Below are 18908 nucleotides of genomic sequence, written 5' to 3' on the forward strand. Positions count from 1 at the left end.
TCCAAAGTATGGTCTACTTATCTCTGGAAACCAGAGTTAACTGTGTCTTAGACTTACTGACCACTTTCTATAGTGATGTAGGGGATCAAAATCCTCCAAGAATGCAACAAAGTTAACTAGGAATACTGCAATATAACATCTAAAATAAGTCTGCTTTTCTTCCCTGGGCAGGTCATTGCTGGTGTGTGGATGAAAGAGGACATTATGTTATGGATTCCTTGGTCTCGCGTTCAGCAGAACTTCCTAAATGTCAGTTATTTTTTCTTCTTAAATGTCTGTATTTACTTGTTCTTAAAAAAATTAATTATTGAAAATTCTAGTAAGATACGCAAGAAACATAGAATCATAGAATCATAGAATATCCTGAGTTGGATATTCTATGATTCTATGATTCTATGTTTCTTGCGTATCTTACTAGAATTTTCAATAATGTCTTGTTTTGAACCATTGCAAGAAAATAGAAAGGAGCCTTTTATGCTTGTTTTGCTTGTGTGTTTCATTTCAGTTCTTATGAATTCAATTTACATGATTTGGGAACAAACTCTCTACTGTTGTTATCAAACACCAATTAGGTGTTCCCTGCCTGATGCTCTAGCATGTAGATGTGTGAAGGAGATAGAAAGACCCATCTTTCTCTAGGTTAGCTTTGAGAACTCAATTTTATTTTAATATACATGTATGTTTTTTTGTTTGTTTGTTTGTTTTATTTTCTGTTACAGGCCAGACATCATGTCAGAAATCTCGAGCCAATGCCTTAATTTCCAGCTGGAGACAGAGTGGCTCGAAGGTGGATGCTTCTGCAGCATATCTGTTTGTCCCCTACTGCCTTGAGGTAACTTAGCATGGATGAGGGAAGAAGAAACAAAACCTTCCTGGTTTTGCTAAAAGGACAATAGTATTTCAGTCTGTGCTCACTAAATATCCCCTGTGCATTCCTATTAACCTGAAAGAAAGGTGTTAGACAAAACATAAAGGGGGATATGCCCTCCATAAAGCAGAGTTTAAACAGTTCTGAGATGAAGACGAGGAACAGGAAGCTCTGTTCCTGCCTTCACTTCCCTCCTGCAGGGTGGAACTGCTTAGGCCTTACACAGGGCTGAGTTTAAAAGGCACAACTTAATTAACTGACTTTTGGGAGACTTTTGCTTTCTGAGCTATGAAATAATGTGAGGATGAGAGGGAGATGGATATGGGTATCCCAAAATGGGGTTCATGATGTTTGAAACATGGCATTGAGCAGGGTAGAGCCCTGACATGGGCAAGAAAAAGACACTTCAAATCAAGGTTATACCCATCTTTCAGTCTACATACTCTCTCTCAGGGTGTGGTTTCAGTCTTATACTAGGTAACCTATATTTTAATATTTCATTTTTCTCATTAACATGTATTATAATGGACAAATGTATATATAATAAATATTTTAACCACACTTTTGGGATATGGATTTCTGAGTGTCTCTGTTAATATCAATTGCTATGCAGTGATGTGTAATTGATTTTTCTTAGACAGGAGAATATGCTGTGCTACAGAGATCCTACACGGACATTTGGTGTGTAGATCCTGTGTCAGGAGAAGTATTTCAGCGTGGCAGCATAGATTCAGATGGCAATCCTGAATGTGAGTAATGCTTTACCTGCAGCCTGTTGTGGCAGTTGTACCATCTAATGGAATAATAGAATGGCTTGGGTTGGAAGGGACCTTAAAGATCATCTAACTCCAACCCCCTGCCATAGGCAGGGACATCTCCCCGTAGATCAGGTTGCTCAAGGCCCCATCCAGCCTGGCCTTGAACACCTCCAGGGATGGGGCATCCACAGCTTCTGTGGGCAACCTGTGCCAGTGCCTCACCACCCTCTGAGTGGAGAGTTTCCTCCTAACATCAGATCTAAATCTTCTCTCTTCTAGTTTAATACCACCTCGCCTTGTCCTATCATTATCTACCTGAGTGAAAAAAAAAAAAAAAAAAAAGGAATAATGAACATGGAAACATGGGTTTAACTTTCCAGTGACAAGTGCAAGCACATACCTTTACAAGGCTAGCTGAAAATATTTACCCTTTACTTTCACAACACCAGAAACAAAGTCTACACAAAGTGATAGCTTTGGGCTCATGGATGAGTTTTCAGGGTGATTTCTGAGCTGTAGCAACTGAGCCACTTGCAATAAGGGAGTCAGAGAAGCACAGTATCATCCAGGTTGGAAAACACTTCTGATATCATCTAGTCCAACCTCTAACCTAGCACTGACAAGCAGTGGTATGAATTAAGTTTTGGGACCTAAATTAATTATTTTTTAAGAACATGTCTCCCTTCAACTGACAGGGACAGACATAGCTAAAGAAAGCATTTAGGAAAACAAGCTCTCATGCCTAAAGCTAGACTTTGAGGAGCTACTGAGTGAGACAGGTAACTGTTACAGGAAGCTGGGTAGAACTATGTGAAGAGTGAAACAGAATGTGGACATTTTACTCAGTCCACAACTGTTCTATGGAGTGTGATTAAATCTATATTATCTTTATATTGCCTTCAAATAAAGACAGGGTACTGTTGAGGTCTCATCAGAGATGGTTCCTCCCAAAGGTTGAAGAATTCCTGCTTATAGAAAATGAGGTGCCAAGTTGGAGCTAAGGCCCTGGCTCTGCTTTATTGAGTAATACAGGCAGCTCAAGAGCCTGCAGTGCTCATTTCTTCACTTCTTCAGATAGGATAACAAGCTTGGTGCCTTGGTCTGACCCAGCAAGTCTGCTCTTCTCTTCTTGCTGATGGTCTAATGACACAAGTATGGCAAAGACGAGCAGCAGACCTGACTGGGGATAAGTAACTGCATGCTCAGTGAGGAATTGACGATTGTACATTGGTTCCCTGAATCACCATGCAGGTTTAAAAGTTTACTCCAGCACTTGTGAATGAACAAAATTAGTAAATACTAACTTCAGTGCAAGCTGGGGTTGAACTTTTTCAGATCTTCTTGTGTGTGAATAGTTCCTCAAGCAGATGTCCTTGTCTTTTTTTTTCTTTTTTTTTTTTTTTTTAAACCATAAATACTTCTGGTTTGTGTGATTTTGCATATGTATAGAGTTGTGTTCCAAAGGTACTAAACTGGGACATTTGGACTATTTTAAAATGTTAAATAATCATAGTATTACTATATTTCAAATGACCTTGCTCAAAAATTCTTACTAAACAGAATGTTTATTTTATTTTATTTTGTTTTGTTTTGTTTAAATTTAAAATGTGAGCCTATAAGTGATGCACTGTCAAGTTTATGGCAAGAAAGGATGTTAACACAAAATAAATCAATATCGTATTTTGTAGTTTTTCCACCGTTTTCTTGGTGCAAACTCATATATCATGCACTTTAGTCTTTACAAAACAAAACAAACAAACAAAATGTTTCCTAGTGGAACTAAAATTTCACACATTTCTGTAATGATACACATTAATTGTGATTTTGTGTTCCCTTATATTTTTATTTTTAGTAGTACTAAAAGCACTATTGTTGAAGTGTCTAGGGCAATTCTGTACTTCAGTTTATCAGTTTGCTGTCTTCTGTTCTGCATCTTGCAATGATTTTCCTCTCTTTAAAGGTCCTAGTTACTGTAATATGTTGAAGTCCAAAACTAGTTTACGAGAAGCTGGTAAAGGCTACATCCCACAGTGTGAAGGAGACAAGGGGATGTTCTCACCCGTGCAGTGCAGCCGGGATGGAGAAAGCTGCTGGTGTGTGTTTGACAATGGAGAAGAGGTGCCTGGGACACGAGTAAGAGGAGGAAGACCTGCATGTGAAAGTGAGTTGATGCTTGAGGCATTTTGCTTCCGTGCAAGTTCAGGTCTGGAACTAGACTCAGATCCTAACTTTTTCTGGTATTTAGTTGTATTTAAGCTTCTTTGATCGGACCATAATATTTTTGCTGTTAGTATGATTATTTTTGTATTATAGCAGATTTCAGACTTATCTGGGCATGATATCCCATTTTATTCAAGTACTTTGTCATGGAGAAGGAGGAGGGTCTAGATCTTTGACATTTCCTTGTTCATAAAATTGGGTAAATCAAAGGGCTGTTAAACTTTGTTAAAAGTCCACCTGAACAGTTTGATGCAAACTTGAACCTGTTCCAGTGTGAGCTGGCTCTAGGATTAAAAGCCATTCAACTGACTAAAATAAAATTTTAAAAATGTATGCTTCTGCCATTCCTACTCTTGGCTAGTGGTCAGAATTGTGAAAATGATGTGCCAAAACACTACATATTCACAGAGTATTTCCTGTGTTATGAGAGCTGCAGAGTACTGGATTTCACTCATGGTTTCCAGTGAGATGTCCAAATGGCAGATATTTGGATAACTTTTATTTCCAATGGTCTTTATATATCTCCCCATCACTGAAGTGAAGCAGAACAAATGAAATTTTCTACAAGGCCATGCTCCAAAGTGCAATGATTAATTGAAACTAAAGATGTAAAAAGAAAACCTTCAAGAGCCAGTGCTTGCAGGACACCACTGTTTCCATAGTTCTTACATTTTTTTAAATGAGAGCTGTTGGTAGATTTTAGAAAATGAGGCTACATAATAAGAAATTGCTTAGGTTTCCTTCTGTGATTATGCTATATAATGAGCAAAATGTGCTTCTCAAGCTGATGGTGTCAGCCTAACTCTCTGTAAAGCATTTTAATCAATTAGATAACTCCTCAGCCAATTTGGAAACAGCCTACAACATCATTTTCTTTGAACCCTCTTGTACCAATAGACAATTTTGAGGACATGATTATTTGAGAAGACACAGGGAGATCACAGGGTTATATCTGCCCCATACAGTGTGGTATTATATGGAGTTGCCCAACAAAGCTGTGAAGAAATGAACTCCAGAGCTAGGGCAGTGCAGTCACGTGCAGCTTTCTAGCTTTTCAGAGAAGCAGAGTTTATTAGTCTAACAAATGTAGTGCTGCAGCTGTCCTGCCTTCAGATTAAGGGCTAGGACTTCTGTGGCACACTGGACTGTGTAATAGCTATTTACCAATTTGTTTGGACCAGGTGGAGGAAATCACTTTGATGCATGACACTCTATAGAGCAGACTGACTTTCTGACAAACTCTGAAAATGAACAGAGAAAAGTGGAAGAGATTGTAGTATGCCAGAGAAAAGTCAGAATTAATTTTAAATGTGAGTCTTTCATATCTTCTCATTTTCACAAAAGCTCATTTTCTGGATTTCCTCCTAAATTCCAAGAGATTCTTATGAAATATGATTTAAGGAAGGTGTAGGCGTACAATGAGATAGGGCCCTCAGACGATTTCGCATTCTGCTTGGACATTTGCTGTTTCTTGAGACCCTGTAATGCTGTAATTTTCCTAGAGGAAGTAGTGACTGAATGATTAACTACCTTGAATGTTTAAAAGATTGAACTGAGAGAGAGAGAGATACCTGCTTCAAAAATTTAGTGGAAACTTGGCTTTACCATTTGTTATTTTGCACATAGATATACCACTGAAATAATCTTTAATGATTTTTCTGGATTTTGAAAAAGCAGTGGAACTTTTTCATGCTAAACAATTTACTTACAGGATAAGAATAAAGAAGAAAAAGTTATTTTTCCCCTCAGTCTGTCCAGCCTCATCCTGGAAACTACTAATAATTGTTCAGGGAAAAGAAAAGGGAGTATTATTTCACTATCTTGGATATCTTGTCTGTCAACAAAAGAAGCTGTTGTGGTGGGAGAGTACAATAAACTTCTCCTGCAACATCTGAAGAGACAGCTGTAAACAGAGTGCCCAGAGCTTGCAATGAGTTTTTCATTAGATTAATCATTTCCATCAGAGATAGAATCCAAGCTCTTCTAGTTGACAGACACCAGAGCTGATGCCAAGTATCCTAGCAGTTCCCACATGCACCTCCCATCCTCAGGCCCACTTTCCACTGCTCTGAGTGGAGATAGAGGAGGGGAGAGCATCTAGAGAAAGTACTTTCCTTCTGGAAATCTTTAGAAACACCTGTGAATGAAGTGCCAATATTCAACCTGACTCTGGTTCATTCCCACAGGACCAAGAAATTGAAGCAGAAATAGAAGAATGACAAAATGGCTTGATAATGATAATAAGGGAGGTGATAACTGTAGAGGGATAAATGAACAAACTACCAATTGTCTTGACTGGTTGATGAGGGATTTGAACTGAAACCCGTGAACTAAACCAGGAAATAATCCATCCCCTTTACGTGTTTGGTGGTCTCTCTTTTTCTTTGGTTTACAGACCAACTCTTACTAAGACAGACAGTACAAGACAGTAGCAGCTTGTGTCTGAGACTGGATCTGATTTTCTGGGTTAAGAAAAGAAAAGAAAAGAAAAGAAAAGAAAAGAAAAGAAAAGAAAAGAAAAGAAAAGAAAAGAAAAGAAAAGAAAAGAAAAGAAAAGAAAAGAAAAGAAAAGAAAAGAAAAAAGAAAAGAAAAGAAAAGAAAAGAAAAGAAAAGAAAAGAAAAGAAAAGAAAAGAAAAGAAAAGAAAAGAAAAGAAAAGAAAAGAAAAGAAAAGAAAAGGTGTTAGAATAACAAGGAGATCACAGAATGATTTTTAATACTTATTTATTATTAATTTTGAATAAAAAGATAATGTAATTTACAGGTAGTGGATGTAGTTTGCATTGGTCAGGATAAGTATCCCTATTTCTTACAGTGATATCTTTTAGTCCTAAAATCTATGGAGAGTTATTAAAACTTCATATTCATAAAGGAAGGATGACAGGTTTCCATCTTTACTAAGAAAAAAAAAAGATTGGATCGAGAGTCAAGGAGTGAAGAGGAAGAGCATAGAGTCCCCACTTACAGAGTTATTACAGAAATATTAGCCCTCCAGCAACTAGGGAGGTTGGGACAGCTCTGGGCATTGTTGTTTGGAAAATAGTCCATATGTACACCAAACCAATGAATTGTAGGATATGAGAACTTTATTTCTTTATTTTGAATTGAGGTAGTCTTTTTTTTTTATTTTTTTCTTTATGTTTTGTACTTCTGGAACTGAGAAGTGTGCTTAAGTATTACTAGATATATTCAGGAAGTAGGTTGGGATCTGGCTAATGTTTAACAAAGCAGTTGGTTTGTACTGGTTAGTAGAAGTTAACAATTATGTTAGTTAGCCTATAGTTTGTTATAGTGGGCTAGCAGGTTTGAAATGACTATGTTGATACAGAGTGAGTTGACAGGGTAGATTTTGCACTCTAATTCCAAAGCTAGGAATCACAGCTAGGGATCTGCTGGGTCACCAGAAACATCCTGGTGCTATTGAAGGCACCATAATAATGAGTTCTTGATCTTGAAATTCCACTCTAAAGAAAACTCAGATTTTTTTTTTTGGCCCTGCCTGTTTCCACTGGATATCTTTTGTGAAGGTTGATGGTAAGAACCCTTCTTCTCATTTTCTGCTTAAATCTATTCATGACTGTTTAAAATTTATTTGTTATTAAAAACCATGCACGTAGCTTTCTGTACTCAGTGTATTACCCATCAAAATGAGTACAAGTCTTTTCATCAGCATTAGTAAACTGGACCACGGTGATGTCAAACCAGATCTAAGTTGATATGCATGGAAAATGCACAGGGTGCTCTCTAGGTTATCTATGTTTATATGGGGGTTATGAGGACATTTCACTAGAACCGTTTTGCAGTATGCTCCTAATATATCTCTTTCCTCCCCTACCTAAAGATCCCCAGTGTGCTCTACCATTTGGTGCCTCATCTATTCTCAACGGAGCTGTGATTTGCGAAAAGGTGTCTGAGCAAGTGTCAGGCATTCAGCAGTGCCGTCTGGTATGTCGCCAAGGCTTCCGCAGCGCTTACTCCAGCACATCGTTTCAGTGTGATTTGCTGCAGCGCCGATGGGTCTCAGCTGCCCCGCTCTACCAGGCCTGCCGAAGTACGTCTGAACTGCCATGGGTTGGGAAGGGCACAGAGCAATGTAAATGGGTGTTCAAAAATCCTCCTTCATCATGAAGCTATATTATGAGTTACAATGATAGGACAGAGTTATATGGGAGTTCCTAAATTAAGGTGCAGTAGATTAGTCCTGTCTTCTGCCATCTTCATCGCTGTCTTTTGACTGGTTATGCCAGAAACAGTCCCATTTTTCTGTAACAGCATAGTTATAAATAGTTATTCAATCTATATGCAGATTTTCCTTTGCAAGTTAAAAGATGTTGGCACCATGAAGCGATTCTGATGGAAACACTTAGCCCTAGAGGAACAGATGAGCACCAGATGTTTGAATTTGGCAGAACCTGTATGTTTATTTGCATAATCAAGTCACTGTTACTTCTGCATCTTTCTGTAGCAATCTGTTCTTTAGGATTATTCTCTCAGTTAGATGGCTTGTAGTGTTTTTCAAACTATTTTTCTTTCAAGAAAACAAACAAACAAACACACCCTTTAAATCTTGGAAGAATCAGTTGTCTATTCAGAATGCGTGTAATTGAGATTTAATGTCAGTCTTTTCAATTATTTCAAACAGAGGTAAGTTCCAATCAATACAGCAACTTCATAGCACTGCCTAACTCAGAGAAATGCAGATCTTGATGTAAAGTCTGTCAATTCATTGTCTGTCTGCAACAGATCTTCATCTCCAGAATGGGCTACACGTATTTTCTAGAAACTCCTGTATTAACACATCTCTACTCATACCCAAAGCTTTCTATTCTCAGTGTAAACAATTTGAAACTTGAATTTCAGATTGAGGCTTTTGTTTGCCCTTAAACACGTTTGGTACATATTTATACCATACTATGAGGTAATTTTCATGCTTGCCTGTTATGCTCGATTAACTGTTTATAAGGCCAGAGGGGACTGTGTGGCAACCTAATACAAGCTTCTGTTTAACACAAGCTAAGAGACTTCCCTCAGCAATTTGTTTTTGAAATAGAAAAGGGGGAAAAAACATACATCTGATGGTCATTCAATGAATATCACAATAATAGAGAATTCACCACACCACTTAACAATTTGTTCCAATGGATAATTACCCTAACTCTTAAAAACCTTATTTCCTGTGCCTTATGTGTACACTTAGAGATTGTGGTTAAGTCAGCTCTTAATTACTCTGCGATAAACTAAACAGATAAAGGGTTTTGTGCCTTTCAGGAAGAAGCAGGCTTTTATGTCTTTTGGTCCTTACAACCACTCTCCTTGGACTCTCTTCAGATTTTTCCACAGTCATTTTGGGAGCAAGGGACTGGGAATTGTGCTCCAGCAATGATGCTTGTGTGTGCTGCAGTGAGGGTCTGTAGAACTAGGGAGCAGGGGAGAGCTCTGCCACTTCTCCAGGCTGGTGGATAAGCTGTGCTGAATCTGAGAGAACAAACTCTTTGAGAAGCCTGTGATCAGTATAACTCAGACAAGAATTTTCACTTTGTTTGTTTTTGTTTTCCCCTCCTGTCTAACTACTGTTTTAATAGGTTTTCATTTTGAGATTGACTTCACAGGTCTCTCAGTGGTTTGTGTGATTTGAGTCGCTCTGGTTTGCTCTCAAAAAATCAGAAGGCCCTTCTCAGATATCCATGTCAAAGCTGTTATTCTGCAGTTAAATTTATTCTCTCCCAAAGCTTGATTCCAAGTTAATTTAACAGGCTAGGTTTCTGAAAGCCCATTTGAATTAGTATTAATTGCTGTAACCATTCATTTTCTTTTTAAATAGAAGTCCTGTATCAGCTCTTTCCTGATTTTAGCTGAGAGAAATGAAGGTTGACAGACCAATAATTCCTGTTTTTCTGTTTCATTTCTGATTATTGACGTAATGCCAGCTTTCATCTAGTTCTCTGTATGTTCGTATCTGCCAAGGCTTGTAAAAAATCATCATTAGTGGTCCAAATCTTTCCGTATCCTTCTGTGAGTGAGTGCTCCAGTGTAAAATGTATCTGTATTATATATATTGTCTTTTTTTTTTTTTTTTTCTGTAGTGCACAAAATATATATTTATCAAGCACTCTTTCTGCTTATTATTCATTGTGGACAACTCCACTGTTTTCACCTAGTAATGGGGAGATGTTATTGATGAAAGATAAAAATGCAAATCAATGTCATCTTTTCCTCAAAATAACTTCAGAAGTTAGTTTTTATGTTAAATAGTGAGGCTAATAAATGCCCTTCTATTTATTTTTTAGAGCTGCAATTATTTCAGACAGTCCAAGCTCAAACACACTTTCAATTACTGCTACCTCCTCAGAAGACTTGTAGTTCTGACTATTCTGGATTACTCGAGGCATTCCAGATACTTATTTTAGATGAGTTGAAGGCTCGTGGTTTCTGTCACCTCCAGGTAATTTCAGTTCTTTATTATTTGTTATTCAATAAATAAATAAATGTTGAGACATAGAATAGAACTTTGCATCTTCAAAAGAGAAAGAAGAGCAGAAAATACTATGAAATCTCTTATATGGATGACTAGGAAAATACAATGTTCAGACTCACTGCCCCACATTGGTGGATCAGTTTAATTGTAGCCATAGAAGTCATATCACATCAGTCCAATATTTATTAAAATATGTTTTGATCGAAGTGAACATTTTGAATCTTCTTATAGTGAGTAAATAACCTGCTAAAGTTATATTCTCCTAATTCTATTTCTGTTCTTACTGGACCTTTTGAAAATGTTGCCTTGAGCATAGCACAGTGCAAATGAATATGGAAAGACAAGAACTAGAAGACTTTAAGTTTGACTAACCTTAATTTCATTTAATATTGAATTAAAGGTAGTTGCATTTGGAAATACCATCTCAGTTCCTGTCTGTGACAATTCCTCTGTCTATGTTGAATGTCTGAGTGTGGACCGCCTGGGAGTGAATGTCACGTGGAGGACTCAGCTGGAAAACATCCCAGCAAGTTCTCTCCCTGACTTACATTATATTGGTAAGTTTATCTCCGATGTTTCTGTGAAACAAGCCTGCTTTGCTTCCTAACAGTTTGGTTTCCCCCTGTCTGCTCTTGAGAGGCACTAAAAAGGCAGCGCAAATGCTCACTGACAGGGTCTTTCTTTATAACACTGGAGGTGTGTTTCTGAACCTTTGGTGTTATATTTTTCAGGCTGTGACTGCAGTGTGAAAAGCAGATAAAATTGAGTATTGCTTTCAGATAGCACTGGCTCTCCCAGCTTCTTTAACTGTCACTGAAAATTACTTTATCTGCCAGGAGCTGAACTGTCCTGGAGGTTAATTTCCAGTGGGCAGATTGTTTTCGTTATTGCGTTGTACTCAGAGAAACACAATTCACATATTGCCAAAAAGATAAGTAATTTCTTCAAAATGTGGTTTTCTTGGTTTTGTTCCTTTTCTTTTTCTTTTTATTACACTACCTTTGACACTAAAGAATTACCTTTACCTTGTAAGTCCTAGAGCAAAGATGCAGAGTCCATTGACTGGTAGATCTTCACTGTGGTTTAAAATGAGTTAGAGACAGTGTAAATAACTTTCAAAACACTTGGAATTTCCCGTTAAAATAAAAGAAGTAAAAGACATATCCCAAGTTGAAACATCCTTTATGCCAGCTTTTCTCTAGTTACAAAGCTTTGCAATGATGTTCCCAGCGCTAAATATAAATAACTCTGCCTGCACATGGTTCTTCCCTCTGATTTTGAGGCATGGAGATTTGTGCCCTACAGCCTGATCAGAACCAAGTTCAAAAGTCTTCAGGACCTGAACAGAGTGTGCAGTGGTCATGTGGTTCCTGGCTATAGTGTCTGTTTGTGTTTACTTCCATTCAGTTGTACCAGATCATAAAGAAAACATGGATATTAAGTGGTTTGTAGAAGGTGGATCAAAGTGCAAGTTTTTCTGGGTTTATATAGCAGTTTACTTCTGAAACCATTCTGCATTGAGGACACTGCATTTTTGACCCTCTCCACACTATAATTTTCCCACAGTATTTAAAATTGCTTTTCAGGGAATGACTGTGTGGTTTCAGAAGAGGTAGTATAAGTCTAGTCTGGGGAGATCAGACAACTGTAAACACTCTGTCTGTATACTCTTGGCACCATTAACTTCCATTACTTTTAAAACAGCTTTGGGTCTTTCTGTTTGAGTTATTGTCTGCATCATCACTTGTATGTACACAATGAGTGAGTAAATTTGCTCTCTCAATTGAAAATCTGCATTATTAAAATTGCTTAGATCTTTTCCTAGCTTCTCTATGGGTAAGGGATAGGTCAATAGGTCTCGTGTGTGTGTGTGTGTTTTCCCCCAGTGAAGAAGCTGAGAAAAAAAAAATTGCTATTTGCTAAACAGAAGCACAGCATGCATACGTTTGCAATGAAGAACCTTAAATCTAAATAATTAATGACTTCTTTGTTACATTTTTTTTTCTCACAGATATTTTCATGTATTAAATTCTGAGGTTATGGAAATCCCTTCCTGAGGGATCTTATGCTGTTTGGCTTGATAGCTTAGACCTCAGTTCTAAAAAATTTGAGGAGCACTTACAGCAATTTCTCTCTTTTCTGTTCAACAAACAAAAATACTAATGATTATAAAAGTGAACTTTTGCTGGATGAACATATAGTAAACAGTTCCTATCAGTGAGATTAGATGAATCCCTGTCCCTTATACAGCCAAAACCTTAAGCTTTTTTTTTTTTTTTTTTTTTCCCTATATATTCTTGCAATGAAGTATGAGACACTTAGTAGTTTAAATTGCCAAAATGGTGCAGCAAAGAAGGAACAAAGGAACAAAACCAGGGAAGCACTGCCATGCTTTACAGTATGCTGTGTCCCAGGAAGCTTTTCATTTACTGCCAGGTCCCACGTCAGCCAGTAAGCATGGCCCCAAGCTGGCCAGCCTTGCTGGAAGGGTTGAACCAAGGCAGCTGTGCTGCACCTGGGACCCAGCTCAGGACTTCTTTCCTGGCTCTGGTTGATATGTGTGTGACATTACCAGCTAGTCTGTGGCTGGGATGTCTGCCACAGTGCTGGATTGCTCTCTCTTGAGAACAATTCCAAGATTTACCTGTCTGCTTGCTGTATATGAACATGTTTACTGTAACTAAACACTTGTTATTATATGCTGCCTGCAATGGGCACCGTATAGACGTAGACACATAACACAACCCTCACAGGAGAGTCATATTTAGTGACAGCGTTAAGAACATTTTAACACAGGGAAATATCCTTAACTAAAAGAACTTCAGTTCCTTCAGTGGGTTCTTGCTGGCTTGACTCTTTGCTTGTTTTCTACACGTGAATTCCCTCCAGCTGCCATTTCTAAGTTATTTTTGCTTTTACAGCTAGAAAATTCAGAAGGGTATTTGCTTGAATAAAAGGCTAATCTACTTATTCCTGCTTCCAGTTACAAGACAATTTCTGGTAAAACCTTTGCAAATAGTTATGGGTTATGTGGTAATCTCCAATTACTTCCTCAGGAGCTAAGTATCATTTTGGCCTGGGTTTGAACAAAATGGAATGCTATTTTGTTGATTGTATTATGTGCCAGTGCAGCAGAAGGGTAAATTGCTTAAAGCTGAAGGAAACAGAGAACTGAGAACACGAGGACACAGATGTCTGCTTATACACAAGGTCTGTTCACTTCTTTAGCCCGTAAGTGTAAAAGCCTCAAGTTCCTCCTTTGCCAAGAGGGAAACAACATCTGCATGACAGCAAGCAGCTACAGACCAACAGACAGAGAGGGCACCTGCATTGTCTGTGCTAAAAGTTTGGAATAATCTTTCAGAAAAAGCACGGTAGGGCTGTGGTCTGTTCAGCCCAGGCTGGTGGGCAGCACTGCATAGTCAGAGCCTGGTACCTAGCTGTGAAATTCTGTCCTTGCTCTGAGAAGTGAGAAACTGCCCATGGGCTTCAGAGCAAAGTTGGGAAACTTGCCACGTGACAGTGCAGCAGTATGCTCATCTATTTGCCTTGGACACATCAGTCACAGCATAAATAAGCTTTGTGCAGTGTGTGAGGTGTAACATTCCTCGCATTCTCTTTACGTATTTAACATCCTCCCTGTGAAAATTCAACATCCAAGGTCATCGGTGTGCTTGCAAAACCTGAAGTACATAGCATGCAGGGCTTCCCATTTGCTGGGCTGTACGTCATCTGTAGCTGCCAGAGGTCCTCATAAACCATACCAGCAGTTCTGTGCCATAAAGCCTGCAGGGATAAACAGAACATGATAACAAAAAAATCCTCTGGGAATACTGTTTCTTGTAGCATTTCTGGTGCAGTCAAACTGAGGAATTTGTTCTTTCTCTAATGCTGAAAACTGTTCTGGAGCAAGTCATCAGAAGGAGAAGCTGTTTGGGCAACTAAGGGTATAGAAAGTAGCAAAGGTCCTCAATTATTTTCCAGCTTTAAACACCAGCTTCAGCAACTGTGGAGAGAGTGTCTGTTGGGTAGGTGGGTATGTTCAATATCATTAGTGTGACAAAAGCTGGTTATTATGTTGTTACAGATGCCTTCAAAACCAAATATATAAAATGCTAAACAAGAACTCAGTGATACCCACTGAAACAACAGGAGCAAAACTGAATGTCAGACAATCAATCTGCTAAATGTTTCTAACACAGATATCATATTTTATTCTTCAAGGCCTTAATTTTTGAATTTACTATTTTTTGTTTGCACACATCACTGGGGAGCTGGGAGATGTTAAAGGTCCCTTCCAACCCAAACCATTCCATGATTCTATAAGCCTGTCAAAGTTCAAGAAGCATTTGGACAATGCTCTCAGACATATGGCTTGATTTTTGGGTCATGCTGTGTGGAGCTAGGAGTTGGACTTGATGATCCTCAGGGGTCCCATGAAACCATGAACTTGGGATACTCTGTGTTTTTATGATTGTTTCTTTAGCACCCTCCACATATGCTAAGATTAGTACTTTAATCTCATAGACACTGTACAGATTCATTCTCATCCATTGTTTGTTGACTTCCTTGTATTTTGTATTTGTATCCACCCATGTTTTTAATTTAAACTTCACCAGTCTTTATGTTGTTGTCCATTTCCCTATTAGAAATCTCATATTATTTTGCTGTATTATTTCTCCCTTTAGAAAAAGCAATTGTTGGAGAAAATCTCATTGGAGCATTTATTAAAGAGATTGAGGATGGTGGATTTCTTATGTATTTGGACTCCAAGCAGTTCATAGCAGATTCGCTCATTGATTTTCCTCGGGATGAAGAATTTGACCTGTCCCCGAGCGTGCAGCTAGGATGTAGAAGTGGTTTTCGAAGAACTTCATCTCCTGGGAAAACCATCCCAAATGCACAAGGATGTGGTATGCCCCACTTTATCTTTCCCTTCTTTGATGATGTTAGGAATTAATATAAAGTTAGAAAATCATTAGTGAACTTATGTTTAATAGGTGAAAGGCATAAAGCATTGATGTGAGTGGAAAAATCTGAGAGAGATGGAAATTACTGCTTTGCTTTCTGTTCAGTCCTTGCATTGCAGATAGAGTAGGCATCATGACACTGACATTAAATGGAAGGTTTCGTAAACATTTCTTGTGATTTTTTAGATCTGTCTGGTATTAGACGGTCTTTCAATATTATACATGATACTTGATAAGAAGATTCTGCAAAGATAATGTAGCCAGTACTTTGTATGATGTTACATCACCCGGGATAGAAACCTAGCTACAAAAATGTCAAAAGACCTGAGATTGTCAAGTCTTGGGCCAAGTCTGATCCAGCTCATGCGGAAGCTTTCTCCTTGCTGGCCAACACCCAGACCTGATTGAAATTCTGCCCTCTTTTCATAATCTTTCCTTCTGTTTAGTCTGCTTCCCTGGAATGGGCTGTCTTTCTGTCAACATCCTGCTCGGGGCTGCCAAGCCTGCCTCTTCACAGGATCTCTGAGGCTGTGCCTGGCACTGCTGTGTACAGGTCATGCTGCAAAAAAGCCTTTGCTTTGACCTCCCCACTCTTACTTCTATCTACATCAACCCCCTGATAGTGCAACCCTGGTTGTCCTTGTTGGCCCAATGAGCCAATGAGTGATTCTGTGCCTTTCTGATGTCATTTTGAGATTCTGGGGAATAGAAGAGCCAGTTCTACGTATCAGAGCAACAAGTATGGAGTAAGTTTTCCCCAAAAAGGAATATTTTCAGATAGGTAAACCTTCAACACTAATCGGTTAGAGAGATCCTAAGGAAAACTCAAAGCACCCAAAAAGAATTTAGCTCTTTGCTTGGTACAGTGGTTCTCTTCAAGTTAGGAGAGCATTCTGATGCTCAGCTGATTACAAGAGAAAAAATAGATGATTTTCAACTGCTTCCATCAAAGGATCTGAATAACAATGAAAAGAGGAAAGACCTATTCTTTGGCTTAAAAGTATTTCTGTAAACTTAAAACCAACTGGGTTAAGTGCTAGCAGCAATTTAGGGAAACTCAGCTTGAACTTATATATGTTTGTGGATCTTGCAACTACATTCATGTACATATCAATGCAGTTAACAGAAAGCGAGCATAAAAACAACTCATATATTTTCAAACTCCAGTGCAATTATTGTGGCTGCAATGCTGATGTACCCAAAGTGAAATTACCACTTTGTGCATAAGCCATTGCATGCTGTCTGGTTTCCACCAAAAACTGTTTGAAGGCTCCTGTGTTGGAGGAAAAGGGTTACAGAAGAGAACCATCATGAAGGAGATCTTATTTTCAAAGCTCAGTGGCACCTTTCTTCAGCTGTCATTTTTATTATTACCTCGTAGGAATGATCTCAGAGAGAACAGCATAAAAAAAAGTGACAGTGTTATTTTTTCCTAAAGAAAATACCACTGAGAATACCTTCCCTTGGTTTTACCATCATATTGTTCTGTTTAACATTATTAAAAATGAAATAATAGTACCTTATGACTCTAATTTGGTAGCTGGAATAAGAACAAGTTTTTTATTTTTTATTTTTTTTTAATTCCCAAACAAGTCATCACTCTTGATCCTTATATGTTAAAAAGGAGAAGAAAAGAAACACAAAAAGTAATAGTGCAGCGAAGCATTGAAGATCTTACCTTGCTAACAGCAGGGATATTGGCAAACTTGCTTCTTTGCTTTTTGAAATATTATGTGACTTGAATCCTGATAAAAGATGCTGAGATGGAAGCCCCCTAGTCTAAGAACATGTCTGTGCTCAGCCTCTCTGCTTTTTCTCTTTCCCTCAGGAGAATGAATATGATACCTGTTGTGGGTTTAGCTGTACGATTTCTGAGGTGCCTTCTAGGTCCATTGATAGGAGAATGAGTAATGCTGTGGAGTGGTTAAATCATCTTCCCATACATCCAGATGTCTGAATTTTGTGGATTTGCATTAAATGATGTAATGATGTAATTTCTAACTAATGTGAATTTGCTAGAAGAGAAAAACAGTAGCAGATATGAAGGTTGGTGTGTGCTGTGGTAACACCTGAATTTAGAGGCAGGAGTCTAACCAGGTTAAATGATGAGCTGCTTTGACCAGGTGTGTCTTTCTGGACAGGCAAAGATTGAAAACTGGACAGGAGATTTTGTTGGTATATCTTTTTTTCTTTCCTTCAGCTTTGAATGTATGCTTTTAAGGCAAGGGCTTCAAAGTCCTTGCCCATGAATCAGTTCTGAACTGCTGCTCTTTTCAAGTCAGACCTTTAAGTGTAAGTTGTCTGCAGTTTCAGCTCATCTCCATGGTCTGAAACACTTCAGATTTTGGTTATTTATACACACCAAGCAGAAAAAGATTAACTCCTACTGAGAACATGTAACAACTTTTAGTTACTTACCAAGATGTACTTTTGTACTAATTTAAGGCATCATTATTTAGTAAGCATAATCCATCACTCAGGGCAAAAGAACTTGCAGTGAGCTGGATCTTTGTGCCAAATATTTCCTGCCAGGGATAGAGGCCTCTAGGAAGCAGTGCATTAATTTGCCTTGTTTGTTAGTTCATAGACATTTGCATCAGCTAGCTTTAGAGGAAGGCACTCAGTAAAACAGACATAGGAAAGTGGAAAAGAGGATGTTCCTGCTTCACGTTTTGGCAGAGATTTCCTATTCAAAGATGCCATGATGGACATACTGCTGAATGCTGTTTTATGTTGTAGGACCGTGGTTTTTAATCTAAACATGGCATTTAAGAATTCTGTTTCTGGTTCCTCTGTGATGCAGGTTTTTTGTTTGGTTTAGTTTTATTGTATACATTCTGTATGTGTAAACGTGTACATAATCTGGTCTTCTATCCTGTCTTGGTCTGTTTCTCTTCTTTTCCTCCCCTCTCCCTCTGTTTAGTTCACGAGGAAAACCTGAAGTCTGCTTGTGAGTTACCTTTGTTTTACTATATTTTTTATGTTTGCTTCTTTTATTATTTGGAAGTCTGGGTAAATTCTATCAGGAGTGCTTTGAACAGAGCATAACCCAAATGAAATACAATGCTAGAGTTATAACCATGCTGGTAGCTCAAGACTTCATTAGTAATTATTTGAATCAATAATGTGATATTCCAAAAGTTTACAGTATCTGATGGGAGGAGAGTAGTGCAAGCATTAGGTAATGACCAGTTGCAACACTTTCTAAGCATGCTTAGTGTGATGCTCACGTGCAGCATCCAGGGATTTATTTTTGGAGATTTATATATATATATATATATATATATATATATATAATTAAAATGTTATTAATTTTATTGTATTATTCTAATTTTATCCCTTTATTCCCCTGTTATTTTAGAAAAATAAAGTATGGATCTGGTTGTTAGCTCTGAGATTTTGCCTAGGGGCTATCCTCCAGTTTCTTACCTAGTTAAAGCAAATGAAAGCCTGAAAGAGTTGAGCTTGATGGCTTGTCTGACTTCCAGAGCCAAACTTAATCTACCCATACTTGTGCTGAGTGTAATGTATAGCTGATGTGACACATTCCTTCAAGAGTTACAGATTCTAGAAAACATGGTTCCCTGCACCATATTTTTTGCTATTCTTTGTGTCCT

General features: G+C 38.1%; 1 protein-coding gene across 1 annotated transcript in view; it reads left to right on the plus strand.

Annotated features, from left to right (window-relative positions):
• TG (thyroglobulin) overlaps positions 1–18908 on the plus strand; it is a gene marked incomplete at its 5' end in the record, with an annotated part of 153418 nt that overhangs the window by 20638 nt on the left and 113872 nt on the right. The window contains 8 exons of the mRNA XM_082754686.1: positions 172–249; positions 720–832; positions 1506–1617; positions 3587–3787; positions 7688–7897; positions 10134–10288; positions 10722–10878; positions 15010–15234. Of these exons, the coding sequence (XP_082610812.1) occupies positions 172–249; positions 720–832; positions 1506–1617; positions 3587–3787; positions 7688–7897; positions 10134–10288; positions 10722–10878; positions 15010–15234 (1251 nt within the window). The remainder of the gene's footprint in view (positions 1–171; positions 250–719; positions 833–1505; positions 1618–3586; positions 3788–7687; positions 7898–10133; positions 10289–10721; positions 10879–15009; positions 15235–18908) is intronic.

This window comes from Aythya marila (assembly GCF_965140915.1).
Source record: "Aythya marila genome assembly, chromosome: 2".
Lineage (NCBI taxonomy): Eukaryota > Metazoa > Chordata > Aves > Anseriformes > Anatidae > Aythya > Aythya marila.